At 38.8% G+C, this 17,373-nt stretch overlaps 2 protein-coding genes across 2 annotated transcripts; both read left to right on the forward strand.

Annotated features, from left to right (window-relative positions):
* The first annotated feature begins 4,105 nt into the window (after positions 1-4,105).
* On the forward strand, positions 4,106-10,303 carry LOC113305560. The gene is made up of 4 exons (XM_026554582.1): positions 4,106-4,163; positions 8,950-9,532; positions 9,622-9,743; positions 9,792-10,303. The coding sequence occupies exons 1-4, from the start codon at positions 4,106-4,108 to the stop codon at positions 10,301-10,303; spliced, it is 1,275 nt and encodes a 424-aa protein (XP_026410367.1).
* Positions 10,304-10,401: 98 nt separating this feature from the next.
* Positions 10,402-17,113, forward strand: LOC113301989 (uncharacterized protein Cbei_0202). Its single transcript, XM_026550815.1, has 13 exons — positions 10,402-11,018; positions 11,130-11,192; positions 11,415-11,804; positions 12,185-12,256; positions 12,389-12,514; positions 12,648-12,860; positions 13,137-13,184; positions 14,351-14,512; positions 15,169-15,330; positions 15,682-15,775; positions 15,855-15,973; positions 16,089-16,133; positions 16,558-17,113. The coding sequence occupies exons 1-13, from the start codon at positions 10,674-10,676 to the stop codon at positions 16,792-16,794; spliced, it is 2,076 nt and encodes a 691-aa protein (XP_026406600.1). The 5' UTR covers positions 10,402-10,673; the 3' UTR covers positions 16,795-17,113.
* Positions 17,114-17,373: the final 260 nt, after the last annotated feature.

The raw sequence follows: 17,373 nt of genomic DNA on the forward strand, positions 1-17,373 counted from the left end.
CTTCACTAGATATGCGTTATGAGCAGACTCAAGAGAAAGTTGGGCTTCGTTATGAACAATCACGTTCATCAGCCTATCAGACTTCTTCTGATAGTACCAAACATCGGAGGTCAACTTGGATATCTGTTCCCGGAGATGTCTAAGCTCACTAGGGATACGAGCTGACAGGCGCGGGTTGTCTCGGGACTATGCAACCAAACAAGAACAAAAACAAAGCTAAGGGAAAGAAGAAATAAACCTATAGATTTGGAAGACTCAGCAGCCAGAGCGGAATCAGCAGCTTTACGCCCGTCCTCAGCAGCTTTAGCAGCATTGTTAGCTCTCTCAAGAGCCAACAAACAAGCTTCCAAGGATCTCTGAGTCTTTCTCAGATCATCCTCTAACGAAGATATCTTAGCAATAGAAGCAGCATCACCTGACGAAGGTTGTTGTGTGCTAACGAGGGCATATACTTGACGAGCACGGTCCAACAGGGCACCCAAGTAAGTACACTTAGCCCTATAAAACTTGAACAAAGTACAACCAACATCTATTTGTTTGCAAAGCTGCAAAAAACGAAGCATAAGAACAAACGAAGGTTCAAAGCAAAGCATGAAATAGTTAAGTAAGAAATCACTTACTGAGAACACCGAAAGATGGGGAAGAAAATCAGCATAGGTGTCCATGAAGTCCTCCATATCTTGGATGCTACCCCTACGGATTTCACCAAAGCTCTGGCTAGAGCGAAGGCAGTCCGGGTCAAAGAATAGATCCTTAGCCGCACGATATTGAGCAGACAGCACATCCAACTGCGAAGCTACCTCAAAAGAGCTATCGAGGCGATGACGATCAACCTCGGCTGAACAGGGACCCTTCGAGTTCAGCAGAATGGCTTCAAGAATGACATCATCAGAACTACCGAGGCTCAAGTTCTCAGGCATCTTACCCTTGCCAGACTCAGCAACAACCCCATCAATCGCTTGAGAACGAACATGGGGCATAACTACGGAGCCCTCACCACGACGAAGAGACGTCATGGTGGATGAGCTGGGAACTGAAGAAAAAGCTTGAGCACCACCCATGTCCATATCACCAGCAGAAGGAATATTACCCAGTACGGTCCGATCTGGTGACGAAGGCGTAGGTCCGACAACTTTGCTAACAAGGGTAGTAGAAACATATTGAGCGCTCCCTAACGAGGTTGGCATAGCATTGAAGGAGAAGCTGCCCAGTGAAATCACAACCTTCTTCTTCGGCTGAGAGTCTGAGCTGCTATCCCTCACCATCGGGGTAACAACCTTAGAAAACGAACCACTTTATTGAAGTGAAGTAGCAAGAGAAGAAGGAAGACTCTTGGAAGCTACAATAGCAGCTCCAATAGTAACCGAGACAACATGCAATGCTCCACCAGGGGCAGAAAACGAGGGTACCTTTGGAGACAAAGTAGGAGCTGGAGCTTGAACACTAACAGGATTAACAAACAGAGCATCACAACTAGCTACGAGGTTCTCACCCTCCACCGAGCCAGCACGGATGGGATTAGGGTTCTCCTTAGAAAATTTTTCCTCAATATCATCCAAATGAGATCTGAGGCCAGTATCCTCAATGTCCTCCATATCTTCATCATCTAGTACTTCCTCACCAGCCTTGGGATCCTCATCCGACGCCTCAAGATCAATAAAAACCTTCAAATTTCCCTTTCTCTTGGAGGACTGTGGAAAAACACATGCGTCGGCTAAGGATCAGGGGCAAGATACTAAGGAACTTACAAATACAAAGGTATGTCAATGATCCTTACCTATGCAGGTGTTGGCGTAGCTGTTTCAGCCGAAGCCTTTCTTTTTCTAGTCCTGGTGGCTACGGAGTTTCCAGCAGATCCCCGAGAAGTCCTAACAGCAGAGCCTGGAGCAGTTCCAACAAAAGAGGCAGGGGCAGACTACAAAAGAAAGCCATCAGAATATCAAAAAAAGATATTAAAGCAAAATCCTTCAAACAGAAACGATGGTTACCTCATGAGAAACAGCAGGTTTGAAAACCCAAGGCTGATACCCATCATATTTCTCAGGCAAGGATAAAGCTACGCGAGGAACGTTGGGATCTGCGGTAGTAAAACCGTAGGCCCAGGGACCCACCACGCAAAGAGGAGTACGAGCCCAACGATCATCATGATCAAGGCGGATGCGATCAGACTTCGGCAAACGTAGCCTAGCATAATAAGGGATGACAGTCAAACCAGTCTTATCGATATCCTCCAACAGAAGAAGGCTGTTACCTTCCCTGATTTTCTTAACAGTAACATGGATACGACGAGGGCCAACACTCCAAGGAAGAAGATTACTCTTCTGAATAGCATCAACATATGTAGCATTGAAGTTGGCAGGGGTATAATCTTCCTGCTTAGACCTTCCATCAGCGCAGGGGTCATAAGACTTCAAAGTAGTATTTCCCTTACTACGGTACCATCTCTCACGAAGGGAATGCCAGTAGTTACCAGTATACTGCATAACTCCCCGGACCTGAGTCTTGTTCACTGGGTCATCCCTGGTAGACAAAACGTCATAGTAGAAAGGATCCTTTCTACTAAACAAAGGGAGGAGCATACCTGCGGCTAATTGTCCAACACTAATAAGAAGGTTATTCTCATAGTAAGGAAAATCCCGGATACGGGACTCGGTGAGAACATCAAGACCATTGACAAAGGATATCTCGAACTTATGGAGGCGAAAATACTTGGTGATATCAGCTATGGACAGATGAGCGTAGCTATACTTGTCATGCAATTGAAGCCTCTGAAGCTCATAGTGAGGAGGAGGAGGTGGAAGATCCTCAACAGCAACATCTTCTACCTCAGGGTCTGCAGCAACCTCAGGTACCACAGCCATCTTGGTACCAGAAGGTATCTCAGTATCCTCAGGAGGAGGAGACAGCGTAGCATCAGGATGATCCATCCGCGGAGGTGGATCAGTAGACGAAGAGGTTCTTTATCCCTTACGCGTAGGCTTCTTCGGAAGTCTCATAATCCCTAACACCAACAGGAAGAACACCCCATCAACAATGGCGGACTGAAAATCACAGTCAACACAAAAGAAAATTGGGGGAAAAAATAGGCATACTTTGGGCATGGGTTTAACTAAACCAACCAAAGGAAGCGATTTAACCCCGTCACGACACAAAATGGAAAGATATCCATCACCACAAAGAAAGTTGCAGACGAGAAACAATCATGGCAGAATCATCATCAAAATACAAAATAGGAGCAAACCCAAGTTCTCATACAACATGAACGAGTAAAAGAGAATTAAAACTCACACATGCAAGTACAACAACATTTTCCAACAAATCCAAGAAGTGAAGACATAATTAAGCATGGAGAAGTACGAAAAGCAACAACAAAAGGCAAAATATCACTTACTTGTGTATGATGATCGAAAACTGAGCCACAAAGCTTTGGCAAACCGAAGGAAAGATCAGCAGTTGGTGGTGGGAAGAAATCTATGAAAGAGACAAAGAGCGACAGTTCGAGAGGAATAAAAGGAGTTAATGAAAATTCCTCCTCTTTATTCCCTTCTTATAGGCGGCTGAAGAATCCAAAAATTTGGATGTCCCGAAATCCAAGGAGAAGTTATTGCATGAAAGGACATAGGGGGACCACCCAATCAGTACGTGCAAAAATGGCGGCGTTACGGGAGTTTTTTCTTCCAATCCTACCAAACGGTAGAATATGAAAGAAAAAGGGGCAAACTGTGAATACCAACATTCTGCGGAGCACGTGTCACGATCTCAGTGGTCGCATACAAGATAAATGTGTAGCCCTCGCTATACAGAGGAATCCAAGTGACAAAGTATACCTTCGTAGATCTACTTTATCTCGTCCCAAGAAAGGATGCCTCGACGGCTAAGATGAAAGAAGTAAAAGCCTAGTCTATGAGGAGGCAGCTGGCGAATGGACAGAGGTAGATGACATATCTAATCAGCATTAAATACACAAATCTCTTATCTACACGCATAATCAAAGCACTTGGAGAGATATGATGTGGCGGAACCAGATTGGCAGAAGCTGGCGGTGAACGAAGGTACAACCTGTACTAAGGTTGGGAAATTCCCGAAGGATCGTGGGTCAGTTGAGATGGCAGAGTTCAATTGGATAAAGCACGCGGCGAATGAAGGTACCATCTGTACGAAAGGTATATCAACAAACGATAGACCCAAAGGCAGCAAAGATATACATGGAGCGGAAGGGGCTATAAATACCAAGCCTCACCAACAAACTAAGGGCATTCAATTTCTAGGAGAAGAAAATATAGTCTTAAGATTATACCTCTTTAATGTTTAGAACTTAAGTAATGACTTCAACTTGAGTTCTCTCTATTACTTTGGGAAGCATTTAAGATCTTTTGTAACCACTACAACTTAATACAAACAAATCACTCATTACCCCGTGGACGTAGACGAAAGTTGAACCACGTAATATCTTGTGTCTCATGATAACTTAATAGCTTTTACATTATATTTGTGTTCTTAGTTATTATTGCGATCTTGAATATCTTTTACTACTTAGCATTATCAGTTCAATAGAGTCATCAATACTACTTAGTATCCGATTCTCTGAGTTGTACACCTTACGTAGACTACGGGAAAACGAGTAGTCACAGTCCACTACTGCAGGTGTGTATAGTTGGTGACTATTCTTTTTTTTTTAGTTGTCATTATCTTTTTGTTCTCCTTTACTATGTTTGTTTAAAAATTTCATATGATTAAAACCTTAATTGCTTATACAGATGTAGAAATTGTGTCCCCCTTTGATAAAAATGCAGAAGGAATATCTCCTTTTGATTCAAAAGTTGAAGAATTAACCACTTCAACTACCACCATACAACCAACTGCATTGGAGATTAATACCCATGGCTTTCAAAATACAGCAACACTGGGCGGAATATTAATACCATTTTTGACACATGACAACATACAGTCAAGTAGCTCCTATCTCCAGCAAGATTTTGTGTGTCAAGATAAATGTTGAAAAAGCGGGGGTCTAACAACCTCACCCAATATTTCGCTCAGCAATCTGTATGGACAAACTCCAATATACTTTTAAGAGATTCAACTATACAGTCAGATTCAATCTTAAGAAAAGTATACCAAAGAGTTATATATCAATCTCTCAATTCAATCCGCAATCAAACAAATAGTAATTTGCGAGCCTGATTGAATATAAGAGAGATAACTTGAACAGTACCAAAGACCAATATTTAAGGATCAATCAATTTCAATCAACAATCAAAGGTTGGATTTACCAATTGATCGATTCAACGCACAACCTGTGATATTTCAATTATATAACAAACTGTAATGCGGAAAAGAAATAACACAGACACGAGAATTTTGTTAACGAGAAAACCGCAAATACAAAAAAAAACCGGGACCTAGTCCAGATTTAAACACCACACTGTATTAAGCCGCTACAGATACTAGCCTGCTACAAAGCTAACTTCGTTCTGGAATGTAGCTGAACCCTAATCAATCTCACACTGATTCAAGGTAAAGTCGTGCTCCTTACGTCTTTGATCCAAGCAGGATACTATGCACTTGATTCCCTTAGCTGATCTCACCAACAACTAAGAGTTACTACTACCCAAAGTCGAAGACTTGATAAACAAATCTGTATCACACAAAAAAGTGTATTGAATAGATAAATCTGTCTCCCACAGATATACCTACGAGTTTTTGTTCCGTCTTTTGATAAATCAAGGTGAACAGGAACCAATTGATAACCCGGACTTATATTCCCGAAGAACAACCTAGAATTATCAATCACCTCACAATAATCTTAATCGATTAACGAAACAAGATATTATGGAATCACAAACGATGAGATGAGGGTGTTTGTGACTACTTTTCTATCTTTCCTATCGGAGATATAAGTATCAAGGCAATCTTACGACCGTACTCAATCACGATGGAAACATCAAGACCAGATCATGCAACTATAGAGAAAATAGTTGGGCCTGGCTTCACAATCCCAATGAAGTTTTTAAGTCGTTAACCTACAGGGTTTCGTGAAAAACCTAAGGTTAAAGGAGAATTGACTCTAGATTATACAACTAGTATCACACAGGAGGTGTGGGGATTAGGTTTCCCAGTTGCTAGAGTTCTCCTTTATATAGATTTCAAATCAGGGTTTGCAATCTAAGTTACCTTGGTAACAAACCATTTAATATTCACCGTTAGATGAAAACCTGATTAGATTCAAGCTAATATCTTTCAATCGTTAGATCGAACTGATCTTGTTACACATAAATGAAATGTAACTTCATTTAGGTTTGAGTAATTGTACCTAAACGTGTACAGTTAGTCGGTTCAACAATAGTTAACCAATGGTTAGCCATATGAGCACTTTCATATCAACCTTATTCATCTTTACCATAACTAGTTCAAATGACTCAAATGAACTAGTTAGAGAGTTGTTCAGTTGCTTAGATCTCATAGAAGTATACAAGACACAATCGAAGAAAAATCGGTTTTGATTCTCTCGAATCAATTCATGAACATTATAGCCACGGTTTGCAAAGATTGCATTCCTTATTATATAAATGTTTTAGTTCATGAACAAACCGATTTTAGAAAGTAACCTACTTAAGTATTCAAATGGGTACGCGTACTTAAGTAACCGGATTGAGTTTTTTTTTCACTTTCAAACTCCAGTAGAAATTCACGGATGTGAAACTTCCGCCAGTATGCGTACGGGTACGCATACTCACCCAGATCTCCACAACCGCCAGTACGCATACGGGTACGCATACTTTGGGTTCCCGGTTTGGACTTTTACACAAATGTGAGAACACATTATGTTTATATCCAAAGATGGTTACTTGTTCTAAACTCTCATTTCAATCATTGAAAACTTTCTTGGAGGATGTTAAAATAGTTATTATTCACAAACTATTTTCATCAAAGCGATTTTCAAGTTATTGAAATAATCAACATGAATTTCGTCATGAGTAAAGATGAACTTGGCTAAAACGAAAGCTTACCAACACATATTTCGTGAAATAGATAGGCGAGATAAACTCGGCTCGAAATATCAAGTGTGTATAATTGAAGTCTATATAGCAATACGACTTTTATCTCAAACAGGAGATAGAGTAGATAGACTTTTGAGTGATAGATAAGTTCAAGTCTTCACATAACTTTTGTTGATGAAGTTCCACAAGTTCCCTTGAGTAGTTCTTCGTCTTCAATCGATGAACTCCGTGGAGTCTAAGGATCAACTACATTTACTATCCTAATCCGAGACTTAGCTATAAGTAGACTAGAAATCAAGACTTATAGTTTTGGCAATTAAACTTGACAAACAAGCTTGAGATAACAACGCTTGCGAGTTCGACCGAGCAATGCTCTAACAAAAGTGCTACCTCGTTGTTGATCCCTTACTGTCCACAACTTAAGGTACATAATCAAACCATTTTCCACGAAATAAACTTCCTACCAGTTATCTGGAAATATAATGTCTTTGTTAACTATATACTTTGTGTTTATTTAGGGACAAATTGCGGCGGAAGGTGAAAGAACTAACAATATTTTCGAAAATGTCCAGTCTGATCAGGTAAAATATATATAATTTTGAAAACTTGGGGTATAATAATGATGGTGGATGACTTGCTTAACTGTATATTATGTCTTTGCGTTGCTTGATTTTCCTCCAAAAACATTTTTATTGGCATGCGATGAAAAAGTAGTTCCATACCTTAGCATATTTTGGAACCTGAAATACAAGTGCACATCAGAAGAGAGAAATTTTTTATGGATTTCTTTTCCTCTTTGTATAACATTTCTTAATGGTTTATATGGAATGCCTCCGAGTTTTTTTTGGAACTTATGCTGGAACAAAGGTATCCTGGTTGACTTGCTAGAAACCCACAATATGAGCTACAGAGATTGCTTGGTTAGTAACATTTTATCAGACTTCTTTCGATAAGATAATTCTTATGAATTATTTTATAATATCTTGATTTCCTTAAATCTTTTATATACATTCTAACTGAACTAGTAAATATTTTCCGTGGCAAGTGAGTATATGGAGATAATAGTGTCAAGTAGGATCATCAATGGAATAATTCTGACGTTTCTGTATAAAATGCCCAAAGCATGAGTAATTTGCGATTGTAGATGTTATAAAACTTTTGAACGTATTAGGATTCAATAGTTTTCTTTCAAAACTTGTAATTTCCTGCTAGAATCAAACAACTTAATTTTGCTTGAAAAAAAGGGTGTCTGTGACATGGTCTGTTAACCGTTTATGAATGCAAAGTTTTAGTGTTTTTGGTGTTTAATTGAGTACTCTAATACTGTTTTAGCCAAGTAGAACGTAGGGTATGAACACCCTTTAATTAATTAGCCAGCTATACAATACAGTGTAAACGAATGAAATACTAATCTCTATTAAGATAGCTATACAGTACAGTGTAAACGAATGAAATATTAACCTCTATTGAGAAACTCTAGTGCTTAGATATCCACAATGAAAGCTATAGAAAAAACATAAAAAGGGAAGGATGATGGGGTGTCTCAAACAAAAAGGAACGAGGGAAGATAAGTTCGACAGAATATACTGCACTTAAAATTTCGGAGGTTATTTAAGTAATGTTGAAAACGTTAGAAACTTAGGATATAATCATAGTCAAACCCAGGGTTAAATGACGTCCAAAAATTGCCAGATTCCTTCCACTGGTGCTGCTAGATCAAAAGATGCGGAAGCAAAATATTTCGGCATATGAAAGGATAATATCTTCCCTTGATTAAAACTCGGGCATATATGGGACATCCCCAGCAGCAAGGATACTATCTGAGTTAGGTGGGTTCCAGTTAACTTGATTAAACCTCAAGATTTTTGGTATATTAAATCCTCATGGTGCCGGAGACGTATCTTGGATCATCGTCAGATTGCTGCTAAATTCGTACTTCATCTTATAGGCAATGGGGATAATACTAAGCTTTGGAAAGACAACTGGGTTGGACAGGGTAATCTTATGAGTATCTTCCCTCCACAGATGCAATATGACTCTGAACATCATATAGAAGCCAAGGTGAGTAGCTGTTTGGTTGATGGGGTTTGGAACCTCTCCCCTAACTTGAGGAATGCTTTGGGAAATGTAGCTATGGTTATAGAAGGAGTGCAAACTGATAACATGATTCAAGACAGGGTGATTTGGACGGCGGGAAAATCTGGAGAGTTTGTCCTCAAGGATACTTATAATTCTCTGTGGCACAAAGAAATTAAGAAAACGTGGCACAAACTTATCTGGTTTCCTAACTGCATTCCAAGGCATTGCTTCATTGTTTGGGTTACTCTTCAACGTGGTTTAAAAACTAATTTCAAACTTCTTTCATGGGGTATGGATGTTGATCCTGTGTGCAGGTTATGTAACTTAATGCTTGAGGACGATCATCATCTCTTTTTTGGTTGTAGCTTCTCTGTCTATATATGGAAGCACATTCTGAATCTCCTGGGACTTCGAAGCATTATTTTACAGGATTGGGACAGGCAGATTGATTGGTGTGTGAGGTATCTCAAAGGCATAAACTCTGTAGGCACTATCAAACGCTTATGTTTAATGCTTTTATCTATCACATTTGGTGTGAAAGGAATAGGAGGGTCTTCACTCATAAGAATTTGCCTGCATGTGTTGTTATTTTCAAGATTATCGAAGATGTCAAATATCGCATGGCTACTTGCAAGACTTCTATGCCTGACAACAATGAGTCTCGTGCTTTGTCTGAAAGACTTTGATGTACTTCTGAATTCTTTTTGCCAGTCCAAATAGAAGTCTCTTGGCAGAAACCGGGGGAAGGAGAAGTGGCAATAAACACAGATGGGTCTCTATGTGAAGATGGTGCTGGTTATGGATCTATCATTCGTAATGAGCATGGCACTCCTCTCTCTGCAGTAACCGGTAGCTCAATCCCCTCCTCTATCACCTTACATGAGCTACAAGGCATTGAAGCAGGCCTTAAGCTTGCACACCAGAAAGGCTTGTCCAGGATCTCTCTTAGATCCGACTCCTTGACAGCGATAAGATATCTAAAAGAAGATGGCAGTGAACCCCCTTGGACTTGTCACCATGTTTGGGAGTCTATCAAAAGACTTAGATTGCAGTTTGATTATTGCACTCCTTCTCACACCTGCAGAGAAGTAAATGGTGCGGCTGATATGCTTGCTGGGTCACGACCTGATGGTGATTTCGCTGAAATTCACCCAGATCAATTCACTGATGAGTTAAAGAAAATTATCATGGAGGATGCTATGGGGAGAGTCTATTATAGATAGGTGTAGCTAGCAGGGTTGTTTTCACCTTGTGAGATTGTAGTTGTTGGCTTCAGCTTTCAGTTTTTTTATTTTCTTTTCTTTTTTTATGTTTCTGTTGTGGTTGGTGTTCCCTTAACCCCCTCTCCTTTCCAAAAAAAAATGAAAAATGAAAAATATTTCGGCATCTTGTATGCCGCGAGGATTAACGGAAGTTCAACATCTTTGTCGTACCCGGTCCTTTTGCCACGTAAGATGGAGTAACTAGCTCTGATATTTTACCAAGTACTAGCGTCATCGTTCTCATTTCAAAATCTTATCCAGCAGTCAGCATTTCCCTCTCAGTACCAAACCAGTGGAGATAGGTTTTCTGTAACTCGTACCAATTCCCGGTATGGCAGCTAAAGCCATGCCATTACATCTTCTATCTTCTTTCTCATCTAACAATTCTCAATTGAAACTCTCAAACATCAAAATCTCATTTACAACTTCTTCTAAAACCCTAAGGGTTCAATGCTTAAAAAGGTCTATAAGGACAGGAAAACAAAGATATCCATCAGAAAAGAAGAAACTCCGAAGAATAAAGAGAGAAAACCCAATTTCTGAAATTGAAAATAAAGATGAAGGTTTTTGGAGGTTATCTAAACTTGGAGTTGTTGTTCATAAGGATCCTGGTAAAGATTATCTTGGTATATGTGATGCTCTTCTTGAAGCCATTGCTAAAGTCCTGGAATTCCCGGTAATTTCTTCTCATCTCTGGATTTTTTTTCCCATTAATTTGATCATTCCCTTCTTATGCACTATGGGTCATTTGATTTGGGGTTAACTGGTTGATCATTTGTCATGCTAGGTTTCTACCATGTTGCCGGCAGAACCATTTACTGTTGTGCGGAAGTCTTTTGACGCCAGAAAGGTATGTTCAGCTTGGCATTGTTAACTCATGTTCTTTTAGTATGTATTTGGCAAGCGAAAGTAAGACTGCCCATAAAATAGGTGTGGGAGAGATTAAATCCATTAGATAGCCTTAAATACAATCCAGATAGTAGCATTTGGACCAAGGATTATGACACGAAACCATAGGATTGTCGTATAATATTCTTCTTTTAAGTTGATTTGTGTTCATGGCGCTTTTCAGTTGTTGAAGGAGCCCAAATTCGTATATACTGTGGACATGGATGTTAAAAAGCTCTTGGATTTGGAACCTCGTACATGGGACTTCATCTCTCAGCTAGAACCGAAAGTTGGGCTCATAGAGCATATGCTTCAAGAAAGAGATTCTGGTGATTTGATAAGTGTAATAAACAATGCTAAGAAGAACCGTAACCTTCAAACCAAGACAAAGCCAAAAATTGCTGTGGTGGGAAGTGGGCCAGCAGGTCTGTTTGCTTCGCTTGTGCTTGCAGAACTTGGTGCAGATGTTACCTTAATAGAAAGGGGTCAAGCAGTTGAAAGAAGAGGGCGTGATATTGGTGCCTTGGTGGTTCGTCGGATTCTTCAGAAGGAAAGCAATTTTTGCTTTGGGGAGGTCATATTTTGATTCATTTGTTACTCTTTTTAAAGTTTTTTCTACAACCGAAATTCTTTAAACTGTACAGCACTGTTTTAGAGATCTTGCTTCCTGCAGTTAACGAATGTACCTTAGGATTTTGTTTGTTATTTAATTGCTTCTATACACTTGTAGGATTTGTAGGGTGTCATCTTATTACCCTGCATCCTTGCTGCTCAGATAGGATTGGAAAAGAACTTTGCATGACCCTTTTATGCTGTCACTCAGAAAAGAGGCAGCAGAAGTTTTGATGGATTCACTTAGATGTTTATGTAGTTTATGTCAATTTTGCTGTATCTTTGGTTGTTCTTGTTTTTTGCGATGCACTAGTCAATTATTGAGGACTTATGGAATGGCAGGGTGGTGCAGGTACCTGGAGTGATGGAAAATTGGTCACTAGAATAGGAAGGAACAGTGACAGTGTGATGGCAGTAAGTATCAGGACCCTTTATACTTCAGTTCTTGTGCAAAAATTCAACATTTAACATATTCTTAAGCTTGAATCCTGACTAAGATATTTTAAGGCTTAATAATCCCTGCTTTTATTCTCTATTTTCACTTAGGTTATGAAAACTCTTGTTCACTTTGGAGCTCCAGAAAATATCTTAGTCGATGGGAAACCTCACTTGGGAACGGATAGGTTGATTCCACTTTTACGCAATTTCCGGCAACACCTACAAGATCTAGGCGTGAGTTACACCTTCTTAGGTCAAAAGAAAGTTTGAAGAAATATCCGATTCTCAATTCTTTTAATGCTGGCCATGACGTTGATGATTTATTTTAATGTGCTTCTTTTGTTTATTTTATCTATTATCTATATAGGTTACTATCAAGTTTGGCACAAGAGTTGATGATCTGCTTGTAGAAAACGAACAGGTTGTCGGAGTCAGAGTTTCTGATGCAACAAATGAATTGCATGCTGATAGCCAAAATTTGAGATATGATGCAGTTGTTCTAGCCGTAGGGCATTCTGCTCGCGATGTTTATGAAATGCTTGTTCCTTATAATGTGCGCATGGTTCCCAAAGATTTTGCAGTGAGTTCTTTTAATAACCCTAAACTTTGATTCCTTGTCCTTCATTCTTTTAATTATGTCGCGTTGGATTTTTATTTTACTCTCAAAGTCTGCCAACAAGCCTGATGCAATGGTACCGTGGCAGCTTCTTCGTACCATCATACCTTATTTGCCTACTTTACCCTCAAATGCTACGAGAAAAACTAATTGAAGAAGATGCCTTGGTGACATCACCTCGGCTGAACTCCTAAAAGATGTTAATATTTATCTCAGTGCCCTTATAAATTTGGTTTACAGGTCGGGTTGCGGGTTGAGCATCCTCAAGAATTAATAAATAACATCCAGGTGTGTCCCAACTTGCTTTCTTATTTCTTAATGGTTCGATTTTGAGTTTATGTTTTAAATTCTTACATGTACTCCAAAATGATTAGGTAAATCTTCTATCAAAAAGCTGTCTTGTTGTCTGCGTAACAGTCTGGTCTTCGTGCTATATGCCTCAATATTGACTATCATATCTTTTGCAAGCATAATTCTTGGTTGGTAGTTTTGGTGTTAATTTATTGCATGAAGGTTATGTTTTGTCATCTATACATCGCTAGAAAACCCTAAGCCAGAAAACTGTTTTATTTGATCAAGCAAAGATTGACCCACCAGACCTATGGTGGAAAGCTGCTGGACTTATTTTCAAGCAGACTATTTTGTGCCTATAGTGAAAAGGTAGAAGAATTTTGTGTTTACTGTGAGGTATATAGGTGAGTGGCTAGCTACATGAGAAGGCATAAAAGGAGTGTTCAGAAAGGCATGAGTCAGATGATTCAGACCAAGACTTTATCAACTAATTGGATATCAATTTTCAGAAGAACCAGAGTGTGATATCGAGTTATCACCTAGACTTCTGATCTTATGCCTGTATTAACTATTCACGTAGATCAAGCTTTCAGTATAGAAACATTCATATAGAACATTGGAGTTATCATTTATAAGCATGTTACTGAAAAATATTTCCAAGCTTTTGGTAATAGAAACATTCATTTATAAGCATGTTACTGAAAAATATTTCCAAATGGTTTAGTTTAAACATTTCTAAATGGTGAAGACATTTAGTAGGAATTTAGAAAAATAGAAAGCACTAACTATTGTATAAAAGAACTAACTGCGCCAGCAATTCGAAGTCATGAGAGTGTCATCCAGGAATCGAGACTTCAATTTTACTTCAAAATACACACACACTGAAGCACGGTTGGAAATTGGTGGTTGAGAAAGTTCAATATGTACAATGCATGATTAAGTGATTCAGCTCAAATAACAAGTTTAGGAAACAAGTCGGAACTCCAAACAATCTATATAAATCCACGATTTTAACATCTAGATTTAACACCATTCAGGCATTTTGCCATTTCAATTTATATCTGCTGAATATGGATGAGTTATATATGATGCTTTTGGTTGTTAGTATTTTAAGCTCTTAGAAGATGGAATTATATTTCTAACTACCGGTATATTATTTACAGTACTCTGCATTGGCTACTGAAGTTCGCAAAGGACGTGGAAAAGTACCAGTTGCAGACTATAAAGTTGTCAAGTATGTTGATAACATAAACAACGAGGAAGCCACTAAATCAAGGGAAACAAGTCGTAGTTGTTATTCCTTCTGCATGTGCCCAGGAGGACAGGTAAGAACTCCATGTTTTGATCTTTATAAAGTGATTTGTTATGTAATGCACTATTTCAGTATGCAGCAGTACTAGAGTGAGATACCATGGTGAAGCCATGTATAGTTCTTAGTTCAAAAAGAAGTTCTTAAAATTTAGGACCCAATACAAAATTCTGGTTTTTTCTCGATTTTTCTAATATCGAACATAGTCAATAATTTTGAATTTAAAATGCAGTTCCATAAAAGAGAGAATTATAACCTAAAGGATATAATAAAACAGAACTTTTTGTTTCGTTTAGTTCTTGGCTTTGAGGATTAGCTGGGAACCCATTTGGAAATTTTTTGTTGTTTAGCTTTTAAATATCCCTTGTTTTCAAAGATAATGAATTATGCACAGCACATAAACCACACATCAAATTATGAAGCTTGGTATCATAACCACTGGAATTTTATAAAACCAAAAACAAGTTTGTCTCTCAGTAAAAATCTTCTGGAATGGTGTTTCCAAGTAAAAAAAGAAGAAATCTTTTAGGATGCTTTCATTCCTCTGGTGCCTTCACCATTCGCTTGTGTTAGGGTCGTGCGCGTTGTGTACATGCGCATAAAATTGTGTAGAGAATGGCAAACCACAAACATAATTCATTTGGATAAAATCACCGAATCATGTGCTTGCAGGTTGTTCTCACCAGTACAAATCCATCAGAACTCTGTATCAATGGTATGTCATTTTCTCGCCGCTCGTCCAAATGGGCAAATGCAGCACTTGTTGTCACTGTCACATCAAAGGACTTTGATACTTTGAATCTCCATGGGCCTCTTGCTGGAGTTGAGTTTCAGGTGCATTTTTTTTCCTTACCTGATTCAGTTTCTACGGTGATTGGTCACATGCTAGTTTTCAGCATGTTATTTCATGGAAACTTAAGGGAACAAAGAGTAAATTGTAAGGGTCCTCCAACACCACTTTTTACTTAGGTGTCTGTGGTATCCGTTGACATTTTATGCTACAATCTATGAAAATGTTGAATGCAACTGTTCTTTTTACCCTTCTAAAGATAATTAATTGCACTCTTAGTGCTTAATTCAGCTAATTCCTGCAATTTGACATTCTGACTTTTGATCCCTACTCCTGTAATCCAAAGGATAGGAGGATGTTGCCTTTTTAATCATTTGAATCCAAACCTTGTCCAGAGGGAATTCGAGAGAAGAGCAGCCGCAATGGGAGGGGGAAGTTTTGTTGTGCCTGGGCAGACAGTCGAAGATTTTCTTAATAACAAACTATCAGGTGATCTCTCTACTGACTCCTATGCTTACATCGATTACTAAAAATTTTGGAACTTTTACTCACTGTTATCACTCCCCAGAAACCTCTTTGCCATCATCAAGTTATCGGCTGGGAGTGAAAGCAGCGAAACTCCATGAATTGTTCCCCACTCATGTCACAGAGGCTTTACAGCATGCAATCTCAATGTTTGAAAGAGAGGTATCCCTTTGTTTTCTAAGTTCCTACTTCTTGCCTTTCCTTGCGTTATGGTGTTTGTGCGCTAGATATACTTACATAGTGATCTTTTTATTTTTTTTCTTCGGGAATTTTCAAGTTACCGGGCTTTATTTCAAGAGATGGGCTTCTTCATGGAGTCGAGGTAATTTATAACATTTGTTTGCAGCTTTCGGTACAGTGTTGAGATATGAATAAAGCTACGATCTATATAATTGATATGTTTTAGTTGACTGGTCTAAAGGCATTAGTGTCAAACTTTTAACCTTTTCATAAGTTTGGTGGAAATTACTGGTAACATGGATGGTCCATGTCACTGGTGGAGTCTACATGGAAATGATCCCGTTATGATTCCTTAATTGAATAGTCTGCTTCCGGCTGCTCTAATTTCAAGTCGGCAGGCCTGGAATTATCCAATTGTATTTCTATATTAGAATAGTTTTTTCAAAAAAATGAAGACCCAACTTTTGTCTATTGTTGATTAAGATCCGCAGAACATCATCAGTAGCGTAGTTGTCTTTTTTTTTCTTGATTCTGTATGTTTTTCAATCCCTACTTGGTACTTACAGACGAGGACAAGCTCTCCTATTCAGATTTCTCGTGATGGAGATACCTATGAGAGTGTATCATTGAAAGGATTATATCCTATTGGAGAAGGTGCTGGTTATGCTGGTGGGATTGTAAGTGCTGCTGTTGATGGCTTATATGCTGGCTTTGCTGTGGCCCAAAACTTAGGTCTTTGTGAGGGCGGAATAGATTCAGTTTTGGGGAAGGCTCAGAAGAGCACTGGATTTGTCAAGTACTGATGTGGTTTCGGGAATTCACAGTTAGTATCAACAGTTTCTGGTTGTTTTTTCTGACGAATATCACTAATTTTGCTTCAAAGGGAGGTTTTTTAAATGAGGGATGCGTCATGGGCGTCCAGGTAGTTGTCAAAAACTGATCAAACCTTATGAATATTAATGTGTTTCTTGCGAAATAGAAAAGTGGAAAAGAAAACACAAAGTAAAAGACAAAAAGAAGGGAGAAATTTCTATTCATCAATGTATAGAATCCAAAGGTTTATGACTCAAAGGCCTATTCCTACGCAGGCATATGGCATTCATCAAGTTCTGCCACATATGCATCCACTATGGGTATGTCAAACTGCCAAACTCATATGCCTATAAGTCAGGAATAACATATAGGCATACACGACAGAGCTTCCAGCGAGCGATAGAGATTACTTCGCTTTGCTGAGCGATAGAGATTTTATCGCTGGCGGTGTTCTCTTTATCTCCAGCGATATTCTCTTTATCTTCGAGTTATATATATATATAAATTCTCCTTATCTCCTATTTTTTCATTATTCTAATATACTTTTATATATAAACAGTCTCACTCAA

Source organism: Papaver somniferum, chromosome 8, assembly GCF_003573695.1.
Source record: "Papaver somniferum cultivar HN1 chromosome 8, ASM357369v1, whole genome shotgun sequence".
Taxonomy (NCBI): Eukaryota; Viridiplantae; Streptophyta; class Magnoliopsida; order Ranunculales; family Papaveraceae; genus Papaver; species Papaver somniferum.

What these genes read in the sequence shown, in the direction of transcription:
- LOC113305560 (XM_026554582.1), top strand. Translation starts at nt 4,106, where the DNA reads ATGGCAGAGTTCAATTGGATAAAGCACGCGGCGAATGAAGGTACCATC. An exon ending in AGGTACCATCTGTACGAAAG is followed by an intron (nt 4,164 to 8,949) that starts GTATATCAACAA and finishes TTCATCTTATAG; the next exon opens with GCAATGGGGATAATACTAAG. An exon ending in TGGGACAGGCAGATTGATTG is followed by an intron (nt 9,533 to 9,621) that starts GTGTGTGAGGTA and finishes TTGGTGTGAAAG; the next exon opens with GAATAGGAGGGTCTTCACTC.
- LOC113301989 (XM_026550815.1), top strand. Translation starts at nt 10,674, where the DNA reads ATGGCAGCTAAAGCCATGCCATTACATCTTCTATCTTCTTTCTCATCT. An exon ending in AACACCTACAAGATCTAGGC is followed by an intron (nt 12,515 to 12,647) that starts GTGAGTTACACC and finishes TTATCTATATAG; the next exon opens with GTTACTATCAAGTTTGGCAC. An exon ending in AATTAATAAATAACATCCAG is followed by an intron (nt 13,185 to 14,350) that starts GTGTGTCCCAAC and finishes TATTATTTACAG; the next exon opens with TACTCTGCATTGGCTACTGA.